This window comes from Cibotium barometz, chromosome 7 (genome assembly GCF_041138505.1).
Source record: "Cibotium barometz isolate CiBa-2024 chromosome 7, ASM4113850v1, whole genome shotgun sequence".
NCBI lineage: Eukaryota > Viridiplantae > Streptophyta > Polypodiopsida > Cyatheales > Cibotiaceae > Cibotium > Cibotium barometz.
The window spans coordinates 38,889,045-38,911,526 of NC_141052.1; the positions used below are offsets into that span (position 1 = coordinate 38,889,045).

At 46.9% G+C, this 22,482-nt stretch overlaps 1 protein-coding gene across 2 annotated transcripts in view; it reads right to left on the reverse strand.

Moving 5' to 3' along the window:
• Positions 1–22,482, reverse strand: part of LOC147636980 (glycoprotein 3-alpha-L-fucosyltransferase FUT11-like) — a 75,722-nt gene that overhangs the window by 10,368 nt on the left and 42,872 nt on the right. For both annotated transcript variants that reach the window (XM_086800582.1, XM_086800581.1), the window contains exons 2-3: positions 3,041–3,213; positions 2,713–2,954 (exon numbers count right to left, since the gene is read on the reverse strand). In XM_086800582.1, coding sequence (XP_086656708.1) covers positions 2,713–2,954; positions 3,041–3,213 — 415 coding nt within the window. The remainder of the gene's footprint in view (positions 1–2,712; positions 2,955–3,040; positions 3,214–22,482) is intronic.

Consider the following 22,482-nt stretch of genomic DNA (forward strand, 5'->3'; position numbering starts at 1 on the left):
TCGTACCAAAAATTCCCGTACGGTATCGTATCGTATCGTACGGTATCGTATTTTCGTACCGTGACAACCCCATGTGTGAGAGCTGTAAGCTGATCCACATGTATCTGGCCTCTGGATCCTGTGCTACCACTCTCAGTCTCCCCTCTAGCTCCCGTCTGAATAGAACTGCTACTCCACCCGACCCTCTCGAGGTACCCTGGCATGTGGTCCTCTTGTATGCTGACTCCCACTGGAATCCCTCTACTCGAGGTAGCCCTCTCTTTGGGCTCTGATGTGTCTCTGTCAGAAGTATGAGAGTTATACTAAGTGTCGTCAAAAGATCCAATGGGTCTATGAGGCCAAAAGTGGTACAAGAGTTCCGTATAGTCCTGGGCCATGGAAAAGACGGGAAAAAAAATCTTATACTAAAAGATAGACTAGCTATGTGTGTATCTCATCATCATCAACATAAGCATGATGTGAACTATGGTGGGCATGGGAGTACATGTGAAAACACATGCGGAGGATACATCTCCAAGTCACTACAAGAAAAGGAGGGCCCAGGTGGGTGTGATGTGATATCATCATCCTCCTCCATCTAAAATACCTAACTGTTGGAGATGCAATCCACACTTCTAGAGAGAACTAGCTCACCCAACGGGGTGAATTACATTGGTATTAGAGCACGGTTGTTTCCCTCTCCTCAATGGGGAAGCAATCTTGTGGGCTTGGACACTGCGTAAATAGCACACTTGACATTATGGACAGCCAAACAAGGCGTCAAGAAGTGCCCAACTCTAGGGGATACTCTAGTGCTGCTCATGCTTAGGATGCATCTCATGGCAGGCATGTTGCAAGCACTCATGAACCTCATATGGTTTTTGTGGGACAGCCGTCCCTTGGCAAAGGGAAGGTGCAAGAAGAGGAGCCCCATGCATTGAGGGCTGAACTTGATCATGTGAAGAGGCAATTGCAGGGAAAAGAAGTGGAGCTAAAGCTTTTGCATGAGAACACACACGTTCACAAGCTTATTGAGGCCACCAAAGCTGAATCCATGGTGGACCATACATTCGACTCCATGGCAAGGGAGTTGGGTGTGAAGCCAAGGGAGTTGACTCTTACCTATCTTATACAAAATGGAGATGTATTAGGAAGGTGACACCCGTGTTATACAATTCAAGAAACCTCCTCACATAGAGCCTGGTGGCTTGGGAGGTTTCATTGTCTATTCCATGAGGGATTTGGCCCACTCTCCAGGATCATTGACTTTCCGGACCAAGCTCTTCTTGCTTGAGCTCCGCAAACATAAGGGCACTTTCTTGAGAAAGCTTCGGTCCCAACCACCTCGACCCGTTCCTCGCCAACCAACCATCACCAGCTTTTTTTGGACCCAGGAGAAGCAAGACACCCATACAGTGGATCTCGTGGACCCACCTTGAGCTAGTCCGGACCCACCTCACCCGAGAGACATTACCTTGGACCGGGCCTCCGCATTCGAGCGTGCTCGATGCCCCCGGCCCCTTGGACTTTGGCCACAATCCCCTTATCAGCTTCAAATCTAGGACATGCTCCATCCCCATCGAGCTACCTTTCCACATGGCGTAGCTGAGGGAGACCTCTTGGCCATACTCATTAGCCTCATGCTTGATATTTTAGAAAGTGGTATACCATCTATTGGGGGCTGATGCTCCTCTCATGTTTCATGTTCCTGGTATTCTATGATGAGATTTCCACTAAGATATTTTGTATCACTCCACTGAGATAGTTTTGATTTGTTTCTATTTTATTTTCTGTTCCATGATGAGATATGGCATGGACATTATTGTATCACTTTGGTCTCATAGGCCCATTGGGTCTTTAGTAGACGTTTGATATATCTTTCTTTCTCTCTCTCTCTCTCCAACAAATTAGCTCTCTCCTTCAATATCAAAAAGAGTCCCAAGACTAATTCCTAATCCTAATACCCTTCTTAAGGAGGCTTTGATATAATCTTGGATCTACAGAGGTTCAAATACCATGATTCAAAACATGATTGATTAAGAAAAAATAGTTTAATACACTTACGAGAAGGTTTCATAAACAATAAGGAGACTCCTAATTAAATCGTTTATATCGCATGATATCTCTCACCAAAGTGAGGCCCAACTACAATCTTAAATAGCTCCAAAAGCTTTAATGACTCACACTTTTTGCACCCCACCAAGATACATCTCATGTGATAAGTACAAAGCATGTGTGTAGCACCAAACCTTTGGCAGAAACATGCTCCCCCTCCATTCACAAAAGGATTACAAAATCAATCTTTCAGCAGCTATAACCAGCTCATATACTCTGGAATTACATTGACCTTTGGAGGATTCTTTGTTTGTTTACTTCTAAGCTTGACACTCTCGCTTTCATCTCCAAGTTCTGTTTGGGGGGGGGGGGGGGGGGGGGGGGGGGGGGGGGGATGCATGTGAGAACGTTCTTATGGCTTTCAGACCTCACATGAGAGATTTTTGTGGTTTGTTTCCTCCCGTTTTGGTCTTAACAGACGATTTCGTATGACTAATAAAAAGATGTATTCTTTTTTTCTTTGTGGGATGTGTGTGTGTGTTTTTGTTTGTTTGGGGGGGAAGGGGCAGTTGAGTAACAAAGAGTAACGAAAAAGGGGAATTATTAATGCAAGATCAATGTCTACCTACTTGCACGCGCCATCATATATACGAGAGATTGAAGTATGTATCCACTCACCACGACCATCTTGATTCCGAAGGCAAGCTCCATAGGAATCGATAGAAACACCATACTCTCTTAGCTTTTTGATTGCCTCAAGCCGAAAGTTATGACCCCCACAATTGGAAATAAAGGCTGCTGCAAGGGCCTTTTGAGTTTTGTTCTTTGGAGGAGCCATCAAATCATATTCCGCCCAGGAGAAGTATCCCACTGGCACATCAGATGCAAGACTCGTGGTCATCACCACCTTGTAGCCTTTCCTAAAGGCAATTAAAACAAGAAAACCGTTAAAGTAAGTAGGTTTCACCTTTGAGCTCAAGAATTGAAGGAAAATCAACTTTTGTACCCTCGTGCGTTTGTTATATCATTTTCGGGATAATATTGAGCAGACTCCATGGAGCGCACCACGGACTCTATGCCAAGCGCATTCCTTGACCCAAAAATAGCGTCAGCTTTATTTGCGCCTTCAAGAGCAACAGAACCTCGAAACTCACAACCTATTCCACAAGTCTTCCATACCTGCATAAACAGAAACATTAGCACTGCTTAATTCCTTTTCCACCCTTACAATGGAGTAATCAATACATCAATATCAATCTTAAATACACGCCCTCCTTTATATTACAGCCGCAGAAAATTGGAAAGGGTACCAGGCAGCCAGCCTTCTATGTTGGGTATCACAAACCATGCACTTAAACATGGCATTTCTGATGTAGTGTTAGGGTGGGATTATTGAAAAAAAAAAATCGTAATGATTTCATGCAGAACAAGAAGACAAACACATCGATGCAGCTACCAAGTCACAACACAGTCACTATCAAACACAACATCGGGACTCGATAAGAAAAAGCAAAAAAAGACCCCTACTGTTTGAGCTAGTCAAAGTCACAAAGAAAACAGCAAAAGCCAGCTCTACTGAAAACATTGTGTTACCTCACTTGTCCTCTCTGTGCATTAACAAACAACCCTATCAGATTCCATAGCCTTCTGTCTGGTCCAGTATCTCTGCCAAGGTTCTGTTTGCTGATGGGACTTGCATATTGCTGATTTCCAGGCTGCTCGAAGCACTGTGGGGCTGCACTTTGCTGCTGTGTGACCTGGAGAGGAGTGGAACGAGGAATCTGGGCTACATAGTACGAGGGCCTACTTATAGGCTTTTCCCTCCCCCTACTGTTGATCAGCCAGGCCAACCAGCAGCCATGGGCCTTACTAAGGCCCTATTTTTGAGAGACTTTTTGATAACTTATTAAGGCCATTTTAACCTTAATTGCCCCCTTTTAAGAGGTTTACATCCACAGCCCTGGCCACCCCTCTTTGGGTCCATTGGGAGGGCTGATTTGGGTGCCCCGGGGCTTCCACGATGTCAAAACCTGTGCCAAATCTGTTGAACAGACCTTGCTTGCTGTTTTTTTTTTTTGGCTCCTTGTGTCCATATAAATAGAGTTCATTCATTCACCTTATAAAGAAGGGTGGCGGAATTTGATGAGGCGTGTGGTTGCTTCTCCTTGGATAGCTGGTCGCCAGAGAGCACAAGCAAACATGGTCGTTGGCACACAGCAACCAAGGCACCGCTGTAGGAAAGACAAGGCCATGTCCTTGGTGTTGGCGCCGGCGAGAAGAGAAAGGTAGCATGGTAAAAAGCAAGGCATCGCGGCTGGGGGTGCACGGCAACAGCCAATCGCCAAAAAGCACGCAGGCGTACCACAGGTTTGGGAAGGCGGTGCAAGGGATGGGCGCACAACAGCGAGCCAAGCGGGTGCTGGGGGACGTGGAGCAGGCCACATGCTGGTGGCGGCTGCGTGTGTGGAAGCAGCCAGGCGGGTGGCTTTCTGCAGCGTGGAACAGGCCGACATCATCATCATCACCTTTGCCCCCCCTTTTCGCATGCGCTTTCATCTACCTTGTGCTAGAGTTGCACCGGGCCTCATGAGCTTGAGGGGCTGCTCGGCCTTAACCCACTCAGAGAGACACATTCATGCATATACAGTTAGTAGAAACCTTAGAGTTTGCATTAGAAAGCATTCTGCACATTGCACATCATTCATCCATTGCATCTAGACCATGGCAAACACCCCAGATATTATCTAGTATTTATCAAGATTTTTATTTTTCCCATCATTTTCAGCATTTTTCACATCATTTATGCATTTATGTTGGACATGAGCAGTCTGCCAACTCAGTAGCCAGCCGACTGGCTCCTTGTGTCCATATAAATAGAGTTCTTGCATAATCATTCATTCATTCATCATATCAGCAAAGGAGCATTCAAGTGCTTGTCATCCTCAACACTAGGAGCATAAGCGATTGCAGTTTCAGCCCTATTCTCTCAGCGTTTTCTTCCTACAGCCCTAGGCGCATCAACGCATGAGCATTCAGCCCCTACATCAGCAAAATGCAACAGTTTCAGCATTCAGCGTTGCGTTTTCTGCATCCATACAATTTTCAACATTCATCTATTCGTCGTTTTGCTCCAACCACTTAGTGAAGGTAAAACGCAGCACTCATATTCATTTACAGCATTCATACTCAATCTAGAACAGTCCCAATTAGCCCCTCTCTCAGCCCTAGCTTTGCATCCCTCCCTCATTCCATTGGGAAGAGTGCATAGGCTCGAGATTGGACATCTTTGGTGCTTCTACAGCAGTGCACAGTTAAGAGGTCTTGCGTTTGGCTTATCGTCAGTCTCTTTAAAGATAATAAAGCAAATACTATCTCGGTAACGGGATAGGGGGCCCTTCAGTGGGTAATTCCGGACCCCATACAGTGTACAGTTCTGATCTCTCTCTCTCATATCTCTCTAAAGTTTGAAGTATTAAAGTGGATTGCTAAACTCGCGAAACTCTCGATACAGAAGACGGTGTGAGCATTTGTGTGACAGGATCCTCCAATACGAATACTTCCGCTACATGTTACAATCTGTGACTAACGACGTCCAGTGCCCAAGCATAGTCACCAAAAACATTTCGGGGTTTTTGCCATTTCAAGGTTTTTGAGGTTTCAGGACAAAACGTTTCGGCCTTCGGCTAAGAGACGCCAAGGTTTCGGAATTTTTTTCTATATAATTTTGGATTGCTAAAGTTCCCAAAAATAGGAACTTCTAACTTCGAGAAACAGTTTTTTTTTGGAGAAACCAAAAAAATCATGAGTTTTTGAAATATTTCTTGCGTTTCAGGGTTTCTCACTCCAGAAACACGTTTTCATGTGACTATGTGCCCAGGTCAATACTTAAGTGATATGAAAGTCCTACTTCACTTCTTTTAGAGACAAGAGTCCAGTCTGTGCTTTTGTTACAAGGTTGAATCTTATGAATATGTGGCTGGCCTATGTGAAAATCCCACTTCATGAGAACTAACCCCCCTTCCCATCCCGGAGAGAGGGCGGAGGATGCACAAGTTCAGCACACCCCCCTTTTCTTCCCAGAGAGAAGGTGGCCAGTCAGCCCTCCAATGCCGAGACACAGGGGGAGGATGCTGGCCAGTAGCAGCTGGTGGGGCGGCGCCTGCGAGTAGCAGCCGGTGGGGCGGCCCCGCAGGCGCCACCACCAGCCTCAGGAGGGGCGTTGCCAAGCAGAGCATCAGGCAGATGGGTTCCCGTAGGTAACGGTGCCTACTGGTAACCATTATGAGCATTTATCCCTGGATCAGGAGGTCGACGGCCCACAGGAGGTGCCAGTTTCAGGACCTCGGTCTTCCGTTCTCAAGGTTCCTGTGCTTGTGGTCCCCCACCCCCCCCCTCCCCCCTCCTGTCTCCCCCAGTTTCTCCTAGTCCTGATGATGTGATCCCTCGCCTCCAGCATCTGGTCCCCTCTTATGTGCTTTAACTTCTTTTCAAGATAAGAGTCCAGTCTGTCCTTTTGTTACAAGCTTGAATCTTCTGAATCTGTGGCTGGTGAAAGGTCGGTGCCTGGGCATCAAAGGTAGCAAGTGTGAAGCCATTCAGATAACACTTGATATGTAATATCAAACCAAATTCAACAATTTCCCTCTAGCTATCTGTCTTCCCAGTGCTAAACTGCCAGCAGTTGAGGATGACAGGGGAGGGCCGATGGGAAGTGGCAGAAGAAGATTGGAAATGGCGCCTAGATGAAGAAGAGAATTGGGGCCTTGCCAATCAGGCCCTGATTAACAGCTTGTCTTCCAAGTTCATTGGCAGTCCTGACCGAACCTCTAGATCAGCTGCCCAAGGCAAAGTAGCTTTCCGCACTGATTTTCTGGATCAGCCCGTTTGAATCATACTGAAGACATAGGAGAAGATCAAGGTGATCAATTGTGTATGGTGGGGTGATGCAGTCACCTAGTGGAAGATATAGGAGGCAGATCAAAGCAATATCCTAGGGGAGGTGGACTATACTAAGCCTCACCACTTTACTTCTAGAGCTGAAGAACGAGTACGGTAAGATGAACAGCTTGAGGAACGAGAGAGCAAATCAGTTCTTCTTAATGGTGGAGAAGCTTTGCCAAAATCTGTCCGCTGCTTCTTCCAGTCTTTGGCAGTTTCTTGGTGTCATCAAAGTCTGTCCACTTCACATCTTTTCTTCCATTCTTTGGCAGCTTCTTGGTGTCATCAAAGATGTCCTCCTTCAGCTTCATTCTAAAGTATGTCTTCTTTCTCTTGTTGGAAAGCCAACTCTGCCAAACACATTTTCTGTCTAGTCTCTCTTCATGTTCCTTGTTTTAGGTCACTTATGGCCTCACGATCTTTCCATTCAGCCTCCCAGGCCAGCCAATCTAATTTCTGTACCCTGCAATCTTCCTCCAGACAATGGTTCATTATTGGAAGCTGAGGGACCATCAATGCTTGCATTATCTGCATCATTGCATGAAGTTCCTCTCTGGAGTGAAGAGAGGCGTCGCTTGAAGGTCCGGCAAGGGTCCCATGGTGGGCACAATATGAGGTGTGGTCCTCATTAAACACATTTAACTCAAGCACATGGATCGCATAGTATTACGCACCTAGCACTAACCCTTGGGGTTATGGGCTAATCTAGCAGAGTTAGGGGAGCCATGGGATTAGTAAAAGCCGCAATTCAGGTGGCTAAGGTTCAGTTTTAATAAATCCAAGGTTAGTAAAAGCACGCAAATTCAGGTGGCTAAGGTTCAGTTTTAATAAATCCAAGGTTATTGGCACTATACTGTTATTTATAGCAACAATAAGTGTCACATGCGAAAGCTCTGGGAGTCATCTTTCAGCCCTAAACACCTTTCAAGAAGAACTTGATGCAAAAAATGTACAATTGTCAATGTCCTCTGGATGTCCAGAAAAAAAAAGGACAAAATAAACATGAAATAAACTATGAAAGTATTGAGCTAGTGGGGGGGGGTGATGGATGGAGCACTACTGCTAAAGGCTCAGTATGCAACCTATATGTGTAGGGTAGGGATACAAGAATGCAATGCAGATCTGTCTAGCTCCAACCAGTACCATATGTTAGCACTTTCATCCCCAGTTTCTGCTCTGTATGGTGCCCATTTGGTCCCCTTTTGCATGGCCCTTGTTTGTGGGCTGGCCACCCCTTTTTTAGTATTTTTCTGGGATTTTTCCCAGCCTTTCTGGCATTTTTCTAGGGAGCTATGTCCAACAGCTCCAGTCGGCCTGTTTCCATGCTCCAGTCGGCCAGCTCTTCCCCACTATAAATAGTGGGTGCTGGCCTCTCATTTTTCATAGAGTCTTGTAGTTATTTGCTCCCTCACTTATGAGACTATTGCTGTCTCTTGCTTGGGACTGTTTTGGTTCAGTATATTCAGCATAGTTTGCTCCATATCTCTTTCTCTCTTGCACTCTCTGTTCAGCACATTCTAGTGCCACTCTGCTTCCGCTCTGTGCACTCTTTCATGGTATCATCGCTCTAGGTTTAGCAACCTTTCTGCTGCCCCAGATTCAGCCCTGTTTTCAGCACCACCTCCTCTGCGTTTTCTTCCAGATCCATAGCTTTTTGCTGCTGCGTTTTCTGGACAGCACTCTGCTGGTCGGTTCCTCTTCAGATTGGCTTCACCGATTCCACCGTCTGGCTCTTGGAGATCAGCGTTTCTTTGCCCACTTGGAGATTGGACTGCAGGCGGCCTGTTTTCTACAGGACAGCACTTCTTCATTGCTGCGTTTTCCTCTCCAGTGGTTCTTTCCCTTTGCAGAGGGGGCTTGTGGTGTTGCAGGCTTTGGTGGCACACTTGGTACCTGTGGAGGACACCTTTTTTTCAGAGATTGTGCATTTCTTGAGATTGAGCCCAAGCTCTTGTGATGGCTGCTCCCACTTCTCTTCATATGTTTGCAGAGCCTGCCAAGTTGGATGGTTCCAACTACACCCTATGGAAGGTAAAGGTGAAATCGGCCTTGCGTGGCGTGGATCTCTGGGATTGGCTTGTTACACCAGCCAATGCCACCCCTCCCACCCTTGCTTCCGGTGGTGTGACTCAGGCACATATTGATATTTGGCAGTCGAATGATCGACGTGTTTTTTCCTTTCTGATGTTGAACTGTCAGGATGCTGTTCTCTCTCATGTGCGTACAGCTGATGCTGCACATGAAGTTTGGAAGGCTTTTGCAGATCTCTATGAGATTAAGTCTCCGGGTCGGATTTTGGCATTGGAAAAGCAACTTATGAACTTATCAGTTTCTGCGTTTCCATCTTTATCTGCTTTCATCTCGAAGATGAAAGATCTCCGGGACGAGCTTGCTGTTTGTGGCAAGGACATCTCCACAGAGGATATGGCTATTCGGCTGCTCTCCAAACTTCCAGAGAGGTTTGATGCATACTTTCAGTCTCTGGTTTCTTCTCCTCGTCCTGTTCCAGTTACTTGGGAGGATGTTCTCCCCTCCATTATGCAGATAGAGTCTCGCTTTGAGGAGCGGACTGGCACCTCCGGTGGCCCTGATGGAGCTTTGGCAGCACGAGATAAAGGGAAGTCTCAACAAAAGAAAGGTAAAGGGGGTTCTGACAAGAACTCCAAGGATTCCGATAAGGATAAAGACAACAAATCTTCAAAGAATAAAGACATTGAATGTCACTATTGTGGCAAGAAGGGTCACAAGTCACCCCAATGTCACAAGAAGAAGCGTGATGAAGCAGCAAAGAACTCTTCCTCAACGGCGGTGTCTCAACCCAAGAAGGATGATGGAATACTTCTCTTAGCAGGTACTCGGCGTATACTTGCTCTTGTGACTTCTCAGTCACGGTCTTGGATTGTTGATAGCGGTGCTACTGCTCATATGACACCCCATCGAGATTGGTTCGAGGACTTCACTGCCAGAACAGGCGAGATCACTCTGGGTGATTCTTCTTCTGTGCCAGTGCATGGTCATGGCACTATCCCCATCTTCCGTTCTGAAGAGGACAAGAGGTACTTCTCTGACGTTCTGTATATTCCAGATTTGGCTTTTAACCTTTTGTCAGTGAGTGCTCTTACAGCTCAGGGTGCGGAGGTGATCTTTTCTCGTTATGAGATTACCATTCGTGATAAAGCGACTGGTAGCATCTTGGCTCAGGGAGTCCAAGATAGTGGTCTCTACAAACTGACCGCTCTGCTTTCTTCTGGTGCTTCTTCTGCTCTTTGGCATGCTCGGTTTGGCCATTTGAGCTATCAGCTTCTGCAGCGAGCTTCGAAGGATGGGTTGGTTGATGGATTACCAACCATCAAGGCTCCGTCTTCTCCTTGTTCCTCTTGTTTGCAGGGGAAGCAGCACCGAGCCGCCTTTCCGAAGGAGGCGACACACAGATCTTCGACATCACTTGCTCTCATTCATGCAGACTTGTGTGGTCCTATGAGTACCGCGTCTTTGAGTAAGGCGTTGTACATGCTCGTGATGGTGGATGATTTTACCAGATATACTTGGGTTTTCTTTCTGAAGACCAAGGATGAGACTTTTCATCACTTCTGTGATTGGAAAGCCGAGGTGGAAAAAGAGACCGGTCACTCGGTCAAGGCTCTCAGGACCGATGGAGGGGGTGAGTTTACATCACAGGAGTTTAAGCAATATTGCAAGACACATGGCATTCGGAGACAGCTTACTACAGCATATACTCCATCTCAGAATGGAGTTGCCGAGAGGAAGAATAGGACCATTATGGAGATGGCCCGTGCTATGCTTGAGCACTCTTCATTACCTCGACGTTTCTGGGCTGAGGCGGCTTCCACTGCTGTCTACATTCAGAATAGGTCTCCTACTGCTGCTCTTCCCGACAAAACTCCATATGAGGCTTTCCATGGTGAGAAGCCCTCTGTTGTTCATTTCCGGATATTTGGATGTACCGCGTATGTTCATGTGCCTAAGGAGCACCGCTCCAAGTTGGACTCGAAGTCTCAGCGCATGACTTTTCTCGGATACAGCACTGTGTCCAAGGCATATCGTCTTTATGATCCTCAAGCCGGTAAAGTTATTGTGAGCCGTGATGTGGTGTTCGACGAGACTCCTACATCTTCAGAGGGGGGTGGTGAGCTTGGTGAGCTTCTTCTTCCTGCACCTCCTTCTCCTCCTCCTACTCATCCTCCTGCTCCCGCTGTTACTGTCACACCTCCAGCTGAGGATTCTCAGTCAGATGATGATGACCCTGCTCCTCCTCCGGCGAGTTCGAGCAGATCTGTACCTGGTTGGTATTATCAGACAGTTCGTGACTCTGGGTTACGTGAGCTTCCTTCTGCTCCTCCGCCTGGTTCTCTTCGGCGTTCTTCCAGAGTTACAGGGAAACAAATTCATGAGGGCAACATGTTTGTTAATTATGCTCTTATGTCTACAATCATTAATGGTCCTTCTGATCCCACTTCTGTAGACGAGGCTCTTTCACATGAGTCTTGGCGTCATGCTATGCAGACAGAGCTGGATGCTATCGAACGGAATGGCACTTGGATTTTGGTGCCTCGGCCTCTGCAGCGTAAGGTGATTGGTGTGCGTTGGATTTTCAAATCAAAGTTCCGAGCTGATGGCAGCTTGGACAAGCACAAGGCGAGGTTGGTTGCCAAGGGTTATGCTCAGCGCCCCGGTGTCGACTTCGATGAGACTTTCGCTCCAACGGCCCGAATGACTACCATTCGCACCGTTCTTGCACTTGCAGGACATCATAGATGGCCCGTTTTCCAGATGGACGTCAAGTCGGCTTTCTTGAATGGAGAGCTTACACAGGAGGTTTATGTTGATCAGCCGCCAGGATTTGTTGTTCCGGGCAAACAGGATCATGTGTACCGGCTGAAGAAGGCTTTATATGGTCTAAAGCAGGCTCCGCGGGCTTGGTACCAGCGGATTGATGAGTTCTTTCAGAAGCTCGGCCTGCGCCGCTCTCATGCAGATTCGAACCTTTATATCCTCCTTGAGAGGGGGTTGATTGTTATCATTGTGGTCTATGTTGATGACCTCATCTTTACAGGTTCTTATTCTGTGCGGATCCGTTCTGTTATGGATGCTTTGGAGACAGAGTTTGAGATGACGGATCTGGGCCTCTTGCACTATTTTCTTGGCTTTGAGATTTGGCAGACCTCGAAGGGCATTTTCTTCTCTCAGCAGAAGTACACTCGGGAGATTCTCGACAGATTTCAGATGACTGGGTGCAAACCAGTATCTTCTCCTTTGGATATTGGTGAGAAGCTTTCTTCACTTGATGCTTCTCCAGGGACTGATCAGGGCCAGTATCGGGTTCTCGTCGGTTGTTTGGTATGGTTGACCTACTCCCGATTGGACATATGCTTCGCAGTCAGTTTATTGAGTTCCTTCTCATCCAAACCCCGTCAGCAGCATTGGCGGTGTGCTCTCAGAGTTCTTCGGTACTTACGTGGCACTCTGGATTTTGGCATCTTTTATGGCCAAGGACGCACTCTTGTTGGATGGTCTGACTCAGACTGGGCTGGAGATCCAGATACACGGCGTTCGACCACTGGTTGTGTTTTTTCACTTGGGTCTGGAGCCATTTCTTGGAGCAGTAAAAAGCAGCCTACTGTGGCGCTTTCCTCTACCGAGGCGGAGTACCGTGCAGTTTGCTATGCTGCATGTGAGGCGATATGGTTGCGGAGATTATTGGAGGAGCTTGGCTGTCCTCCTACCGGATCTACTCTTCTTTGGTGTGACAATCAGAGTTGCATCGCCATCGCCAAGAACCCTGTGTTTCATGCTCGTACGAAACACATTGAGATTCAGTATCACTATGTTCGTGAACGGGTTCTTGCTGGAGATTTGCGTTTGGAGTATTGTCCTTCCGCGGAGAATGCTGCAGATTTGTTCACCAAGCCGGTTTCTCAGGCTTCCTTGGCTCCTCATCTTCGGCTTCTCGGAGTTTGTTCAGCATCTGGTGCTGAGAGGGGGTGTTAGCACTTTCATCCCCAGTTTCTGCTCTGTATGGTGCCCATTTGGTCCCCTTTTGCATGGCCCTTGTTTGTGGGCTGGCCACCCCTTTTTTAGTATTTTTCTGGGATTTTTCCCAGCCTTTCTGGCATTTTTCTAGGGAGCTATGTCCAACAGCTCCAGTCGGCCTGTTTCCATGCTCCAGTCGGCCAGCTCTTCCCCACTATAAATAGTGGGTGCTGGCCTCTCATTTTTCATAGAGTCTTGTAGTTATTTGCTCCCTCACTTATGAGACTATTGCTGTCTCTTGCTTGGGACTGTTTTGGTTCAGTATATTCAGCATAGTTTGCTCCATATCTCTTTCTCTCTTGCACTCTCTGTTCAGCACATTCTAGTGCCACTCTGCTTCCGCTCTGTGCACTCTTTCACCATAATGGGGGTGTAATATGTGATACATAGGCGATGGCGAGGCAAAAAACCCTCGGAGCATGATCTCCGGGTGTGAGTGTAAGTGAGCTAGCCGCCCCTGGATATGGTGCTGATGTCGAGCCCGTATCTCTATAATCTCCCTCTGATGTAGTACAAAAAGGTACAATTCCTGGCAAGCCTTAGGCTGCCCCGTCAAAAGATTCTCGACTAAAAAGTCCTAGTCTACTGACTCAGCCCCTATAAGACTGAATGAGACTAAATCTATGCCTTGATTTGCTTATATAGCACCCCAATAACCAGTCGGCCAGCCCATTCTCCAATCTACCAGTTCCTCTGCTATCGGCCAGCCCATTCTCCAATCTGTATACAACATTAAATGCTGTTGTCCCCACACGTGTCGTCCTGAACTGACACCAGCTAAGCTCCTGTTGTCGCCTTTGATTTCTAGGTGCTGGTCTAAAACCTAAACCGTTTGTTCTGCTGCCTCCAGCCTTGGATACTTAGCCATGTACATGTGCACATGGCATCCCCTTCTACTAAACTTGATGACAGGATTCCAACCTTGACCTTGGATGACTGTCATCATCCCTTTGTCTCCTCATGAATTCCCTCACTTGTCATCCTTCTATTCCTAGCAGCACTTCAACTGAAAACCCAGCCTGGTCTCCATACCCACTCCAAATGTCACCAATTGGCCGACCATTTGGTCCATCTCCAGATTTTTGTCTCGTCCACTTGAGGCCAGGCCAGTGTCCATGTGAAGGGGCCAGTATTTTTGCATAACATGGACGGGAGCCATACTGGTGCCACCCGTGTGTTAGCAAGATGGTGTCATATGGACGGGAGCTAGATTAGTGCCACCCGTGTATGACCTGGACTGTGTTCTATCCATGGAATTGTCACGCCATGGAAGAGCCAGTATTTGTGCCGTGTCTTGCCTATGGGACTGTCACTCCATAGGGAGGCTCGTGCCTCGATCTGTCTTACCCATGGGACTCTCACTCCATAGGAAGACCGGGATTTATGTTTTCTGTCGTGCCATCATTGTGCCCGACAGATGTTTTGTACTTGTTCCATGAACGGGAGATATGTCCATGATACTGTTTGCACATGCATTCATGTTTTGCATGTTTGGAACTATTTTCGCATGACTTGTATTTTTGTGTTTGCCTGTTTGACGCGCCACTTACTGAGCGGGGATGCGGCCAGTGAGTCGTGAAGTCTGCTCTGTCTTCTGACGAGTTTTGTTGCGTGTGAACAGGTGGTAAGTGTATTGCACTTGTTTGTTTTATAGTTTTCTTTCTAACCTTTATTTTTTATAAGGTTGTAAGTTCACATTCATTAAAGAGTGGGCACCCTCACTAATAATAAATGATGTCCTTGATAGGGTGGGCACCCATTATGGGCACCCACGTATGGGCCAAGGTGGGGAGGGAAACCTCACTTTAAATCCTATATGTGGGGGTGGGTGCATGGCCACCTACCCACACCCCACCTTAGAACTGGCCGCCTCCATGCAAGCTAGGGGGGCTGGCCAGCTGTGGACGTGTGCCTTCTCCAATACCTTCTTATTGGCGACCACCTCACCCGCTTGGAGAACACAGCAAGCGATCATCTCTTCTCGGTTTGCCCTCAGGTGGCTGCACCTCCACACTGCAGGTTGCTGCGCCTCCATTCTGCAGGTGGCTGCGCTTCCTTTCCACAGGCGGCCATAGGCGGCTGCGCCTTTCCTCTCCAGACGGCTGCACTCTCTACACACAGGCGGTACGGGTGGCTGCGCTTCCTCTCCAACAGGCTGCGCTCCTCCCCTCCATAGGCGGCTGCTCCCTCTACCCTGCAGGGCGACTGCGCCACCCCACATGCGGCTGCAACCAGGCTTCTTCTGCTCTCCTCAGGCAGCTGCGCCTCCTTCAAGCGACTGTGCACGCCTTCCACAGGCGGCTACAGGTGGCTATGCTCCCTTTGCAGGCAGCTACTGGTGGCTGCGCTCCTCCCCTTGCAGGCGGCTGCACCCCCCTCCTCAAACGACTGCGCTCTCCTCTACAAGTGGCTCTACAGGCGGCTGCGCCCTCTGCCACAGGAGGTTGTGTTCCCAGACACCTCGGGTATTTGTCTTCCACTCACGAGCTGCAAGTAAGTGGATTGAGATTTAAGTAAAGGACTTTGATATGAATCTGATAAGGGACTCTCTCTACCGCTAACACCCATTCAGTGCCGGGTAGTCCAAGCTTCTGAAGAACCACGGTCCATGCGTGCCGAGATCGGGAGAGCCAGACGTTAGTACGGAAGCGCCTGTTTGTGTGTGGTCCTGGACCACCAGTGGTGCGCTCTCTGCGGATTCCAGTGAAGGCACACGACCGTAGAGACTAGACTACTCAAGTGGATTGCTCTCCTTCGAACGTCTACTTCGAGTCTTTTGTTTGGTAACTGTATTCATCTCAGTTGTACATGGACATCATCTGGTTCATTGAACCCATGGAGCATTGTATTTTTTAAATACTCCCAATGATATATCATATATTGAGGGAGGGGTCGGCCCGTTCCGGCCCCAGTGCTGGTGGCCATTGATCAACATTTCAGTTTTCAGTTGTCATTAAGTTGTCCATTCAAATTGTGATATTTAAGTTGTGCTATTACGCGTGTGGGTGTCCAACGGAGTCTATTCCCACTTGACGGGATCGGTTTCATTGGCATCAGAGCACGGTCATTTCCCTCTTCTTAGTGGAAAAACAAACCTGTGTATTGGACACCCCGCTTCTAGCACACTTTAACACAATGGACAGCCAAGGCAACCCTTTGGAAGTGCCTAATTCGAGGGGCCCATCAAGTGCCTCGCGTGGTTCTAATGCTTTACAAGGAAGGCACAAGCCCCTTGAGAGAGTAAATGATAGTGATTCAAGGGGACAACTGTCTCGAGAAAAGACAGTCATGCAAGAAGAAGAGCCTGATGCAATGAGGACTGAATTGGAGCATATGAAAAAGCTTTTGCAGGCACAAGAGCAAGAGCCAAAATTTTTGCATGAAGATCCCCATGTGCAAAGTGCCATTGAAGCAAGGAAAGCAGATGCAATGGTAGATGTGACTTTTGAGTCCATGGCACGAGAAGTGGGCAAGAAGCCAAGGGAGTTGGCAATTTCCTACCTCCTCCGCAAAGGTGACATCAAAGAGGGGGAAGATGGAGAGCTGAAATTCAGAAATCCACCTCGCTTGAAGCATGGAGATTCCGCATCTCAAAGGTTGAGATCATTTATGCAAAGGAAAGAGGTGACAGTCACCTCTCGTCATGCATCTTCTCCACAAGGCACAAAGGCTGACAGGTATATGTATGCTAGTGCTCATGGAGGGCATGATGGTCACATGCATTCAAGACATGTATCCCATGGAAGGGGTGACAGGTCTGCCACTAGAAGAGCTTTGCCTACTACTGAGTTGTCTCATGGAGAGACATTGCCTTATGCAGAAAAGTCACATGCATCTGATTCTCAAGTTCGTGGAGCACATGCCACCGTGCTTTATGAAACTTCCATGATGGCCCATGGAGCCCATGCAGATAGGGCTGCCCCGTTAGAAAAGGGGAAAAAAAAAAAAGAGAGGACCATGAGCCTCATGCCAGAAAGCTCAAGGAATTTAAAGCAAGTGACAAGTCCGTTAAGTTTGATGTTTTTCATGGAGAGCATGATGCTTCCAAAGTGTTAGCATTTGTGGCACAGTTTGACATTGCTTTTAGCGATATGAGGACTTCACTGAGAAGTCTAAAGTACGCCATGCTAGCATGTTCTTGAAGGGGACCGCTGCTCATTGGTGGATCACTGAAAAGATCACCAAAGACCCCATTTGCACCTAGAAAGAGTTAAGGACAGATTTTATGCTCAGTTCTTGCCACCTAATGTGGAGCAAACTCTCACCCAAAAGTGGGATAGACTTAAAGTGTGCAACAGTATGTCAATAAGTTTTGGAAAGTATTGCTCGAGGTAACTCCTTTTATGCAAATCACTGAGAATGAAAGAAAGAGGAAGTTTCGCTCCGGATTACAACCAGCTTATCGTTCAAGTGAATTGCACCCGAAACATACTTTGCAACAACTTACAGCCTCTGCTCTTGCTATGGAGCAATTGGTGCTCAAAATTAAGCAAGATCAAGGCGGTTCAAAGGGCAAAGACAAGGCTGTCCCAAATCTCCAAAAAGGTGGACAGCCACCTACAAAAAACTTTCGGGAGATCCAGAATGGAGGTAAAGCTGAAAATACCTCATCTAAAGATCAGGGCCCAAAGAAGAACAAATTTGGCTTGACCCCCGAGCAAGGGGAGCAATATGCCAAGGAGGGAAAATGTTTTTCTTGTGGCAGCAAAGAGCACATGTTTCGACAATGCCCTGACCGCAAACCAAAGCACCAGGACAAGCAGACCAAGGCTAATGTACATGCAGTTCCCGATGTGCAAGGAAACACAAAATATGATGCAAAAGAGCGGATGATATGCAAAGCATGGGGTCAAATCAGGCATCAGCCCGCCTTATTCATGTTTGATGATTGTGCAACCGATAACTTCATCTCTATTCAGATGGCAGCTGCCTTGGGTATTGAGGTTGAAAACATGGGACCTCAGATTGAAGCCGAAGCTGCCTTTGTTGGTAAAGAGGTGCAGGTTATCCCACTGATAGGGAAGTTGCGCATACATATCCAGGGCTACCTAACGAGCATTTCTTAGTTGCACCACTTAATGGATGTGATGTATTGCTCGGCAAGCCATGGCATCATCAGCTTGAGCTCCGCAAAGAATACAAGACAAACATGATTTCTTTTATGCATAGAGGCCACATGCATTTCATTGATGCCAGCAAAGAAGGGGATTCCATCCCACTTGTATCTCACATCCAGATTAATAAATCAATGAAAAAGAGTCTTTCTGCTTAGTTTTTGTTCGTGATAGCATTGTACCAAGTCATCAAAATGTGGATGCTATGACTTACGATAGGCTGAATTTTCTTCATGCATTCAACGATTGTTTTGCTGATTCATTGCCAGGTAAATTACCTCCCCATAGGCCCGAGGATCATCGCATAGATCTTGTGCCAGGCAGTTCTCCACCTAACAAACCCGCATACAGTGTGAGTGCCGCACAACAAGAAGAGATCATGAAGCAGGTAAATGAGCTTTTAGAGAAAGGTTTGGTTCAGCCTAGTTCCTCACCTTATTGCTCTCCCGTGCTTCTTGTTCAAAAGAAAGATGGATCATTCCACATGTGTGTGGACTATAGAGCTTTAAATAAGCTTACCATCAAGAATAGATTCCCAATTCCGCGTATTGATGACATTTTGGATAAGCTTGATGGTTCGGCTTGTTTCAGCCGTCTTGATTTGAAGAGTGGTTATCACCAAATACAAGTAGTGCCACAAGATGTCATAAAATTGCATTCGGGACAGCTTTTGGATTATATGAATTCTTGATGATGCCTTTTGGTCTCACCAATGCTCCTTCCACGTTTAATCGTATGATGGATAGGATATTCCGACCCCATCGCAAATTCACAGGAGTATTCTTTGATGACATCTTGGTTTTCTCCAAGAATGAGCAGGAACATAGAACTCATTTGGTCACAGTGTTCGAAGAGTTGCGGAAGCATAAACTTTTCATTAATGCCAAGAAAAGTGAGTTCTTCCTTTCAGAGATACATTATTTGGGTCACATTGTATCCAAGGATGGAGTAACAATGGATCCTGCAAAGATAGAAACCATTCGGAATTGGCCAGAATTGCAAAACGTACATCAAGTACGTAGTTTTCTGGGATTATGTTCATATTATAGGCGTTTCATAAGGCATTTTGCTATGATAGCCACCCCTCTACATGATCTCACAAAGAAGAAAACCACTTTCAAATGGACTCCAAAAGAACAGGATGCCTTCTTACAGCTCAAGCATGCTATCATATGTGGACCCGTATTGATTGTTCCTGACTTGCAAAGGTCATTCGTAGTAGAATGTGATGCTTGTGGCGATTGTGTAGGGGCTGTCCTAAATCAAGAAGGGCATGCAGTTGCATATGAGAGCCGTCGTTTGCATGATGCGGAGCTGCCTTAAATATATGGAAACATTATCTTCTTGGGGCTGAATTTGTAGTCAAAACAGATCATCGAAGCTTGAGATACTTTCTATCTCAAACAAAGCTTTCGAAGAAGCAGATGAGAATGGCAAACTTTCTTTCCATGTTTCATTTTCAGATTGTGCATACTCCGGGAAAGAAAAATGTGGTGGCAGATGCATTATCCAGGAGGCCTTATGTGGCTGCAGTTTCAATGGCCTCTCATGGGGACTTATCTGCTATGCGAGATTTGTATCATTTGGATCCTAGCATGGGAATGATGCTATTTGGACCATTGTGGACAGGTTTAGCAAGCAAGCTCATTTCTTGCCCGTCAAGAAAACCATTAAAGTTGATCATATGGTAAAGCTTTTTCTTGCTAACATTTTCAAACATCATGGTATGCCTACATCCATTGTTGGGGATAGAGATCCCAGGACTACAAGCCTCTTCTGGAGGGCTTTATTTGATAATATGGACACTAAACTTGAGTTTTCATCAGCTTATCATCCCCAAACGGATGGCCAAAGTGAAGCTGCAAATTCAATCGTGTTGGATTTGTTGAAGTGTTATGTGGCAGATCAAAAGACTGCATGGGAGAAGTATCTTCCACTTGTTGAGTTTGCCTACAACAATACGATCCATGCCTCCACGGAAAAGGCCCCGTCTGAGATTATTTATGGCAGAGTGGTATTGCCACCCATCCTTCCTACAAAGGATGAGATTTTTGCGGCTGATGAGTATGTTCGTGATTTGGATGTAGCCTTTGCTCAGGTACGGACAGCCATTGCAAGATCATAAGATAAGCATAAAATGGCCACTGACAAATATAGAAGGGACATGCAAGTCAAAGAAGGTGATTGGGTTTTGCTGAAATTTGAGAAGGCTAGGCTTCGGAAGAGGCCAGGACAAGAAGGATCATATCCTAAGCTTTCTCCTCGCTATTATGGACCCTTCAAGGTGATTCAAAAGATCAATGAAGTGTCATACAGGCTTGCTTTGCCTAGTCATTGGAAGATTCACAATGCATTTCATGTGAGTCTTTTCCGAAAATATGTCGGGCCAGATCCTGATGAGCCTGTCACAAAAGATCCGCCAAAGATTCACGAGCTTGAGGAGATCCTCCAGCCAGAACAGATTGTCTTTCACAAGGAGCGAAAGCTACCTGCAGGAAAGCTTCCCAGGAGATACCTTGTGAAAATCAAGAATTATTTGCCCATTGATGCAAAGTGAGTAAATGAAGATTATTTTGTTGACTACCCACAGTTGTTATAGGCATATCTTGAGGCTTTTCAGTTGAGGACAACTCTTTAGAAGCCCGGGGGGATGTCACCAATTGTCACCAATCGGCCGACCATTTGGTCCATCTCCAGATTTGTGTCTCGTCCACTTGAGGCCAGGCCGGTGTCTCATGTGAAGGAGCCAGTATTTTTGCATAACATGGACGGGAACCAGACTGGTGCCACCCGTGTGTTAGCAGGATGGTGTCATATGGACGGGAGCCAGATTAGTGCCACGTGTATGACCTGGACTGTGTTCTATCCATGGGATTGTCACGCCATGGAAGAGCCAGTATTTGTGCCGTGTCTTGCCTATGGGACTGTCACTCCATAGGGAGGCTCGTGCTTGGATCTGTGTCTTACCTATGGGACTATCACTCCATAGGAAGACCGGGATTTATGTTTTCTGTCGTGCCATCATTGTGCCCGACGGATGTTTTGTACTTGTTCCATGAACGAGAGATATGTCCATGATATTGTTTGCACATGCATTCATGTTTTGCATGTTTGGAACTGTTTTCGCATGACTTGTATTTTTGTGTTTGCCTGTTTGACGTGCCACTTACTAAGCGGGGACGCCTGCCAGTGAGTCGTGAAGTCTACTCTGTCTTCTGACGAGTTTTATTGCGTGTGAACAGGTGGTAAGTGTATTGCACTTGTTTGTTTTTTAGTTTTCTTTCTAACCTTTATTTTTTATAAGGTTGTAAGTTCACATTCATTAAAGAGTGGGCACCCTCCCTAATAATAAATGATGTCCTTGATAGGGTGGGCACCCATTATGGGCACCCACGTATGGGCCAAGGTGGGGAGGGAAACCTCACTTTAAATCCTATATGTGGGGGTGGGTGCATGGCCACCTACCCACACCCCACCTTAGAACTGGCCGCCTCCATGCAAGCTAGGGGGCTGGCCAGCTGTGAACGTGTGCCTTCTCCAATACCTTCTTATTGGCGACCACCTCACCCGCTTGGAGAACACAGCAAGCGATCATCTCTTCTCGGTTTGCCCTCACGTGGCTGCACCTCCACACTGCAGGTTGCTGCGCCTCCATTCTGCAGGCGGCAGCGCTTCCTTTCCACAGGCGGCCATAGGCGGCTGTGCCTCTCCTCTCCAGACAGCTGCACTCTCTACACACAGGCGGCTGCAAGGGGCTGCACTTTCCTTAAACAGAGTACTTGGGCAAAGTTCGAGATATTGTTTGGAGATAGTTCCTCCAAGCGGTGAATGAGTTTGATACAGTGGCCAAGTTTACGAACTTGGACATGAAGAACCTACCTTTCAACACGTATTTATAGAGATTCAGAAAGTTTCAATCCCGAGCAGCACACATGGATGCCACAACTTTATATGGGTTTTTTATCCTTGGGTTGGCATGGGAACACAAGCAAGGGTGTGTTTTTCTTTACGTACATCTATGGGCAAGTACATGTGTGTAGAACATGGAGTTTCGAAAGATGTTAACAATGATGGAGAGCTTTGAAGACATGAAGGAAAGGCATTGGCGAGAGGAAGCGATTTGCAAGGAAGGGGGTCAAGAAGAGATCAAACAACTCCGAGAGGAGATCCGTTAGTTGGAGGACAGTTTTGCCATGATCAAACACATACGAGAGGCCACGAAAGAGGACCGCCTGCGACACAAGGTAGAAGCACGTCAAGCACAACTTCGGAGTAGCGGAGTTCATTGGAGACAGCATGCCATGGTATTGGAGTTCGGACCGGTATATGGAGCAGAGAGCGAGTT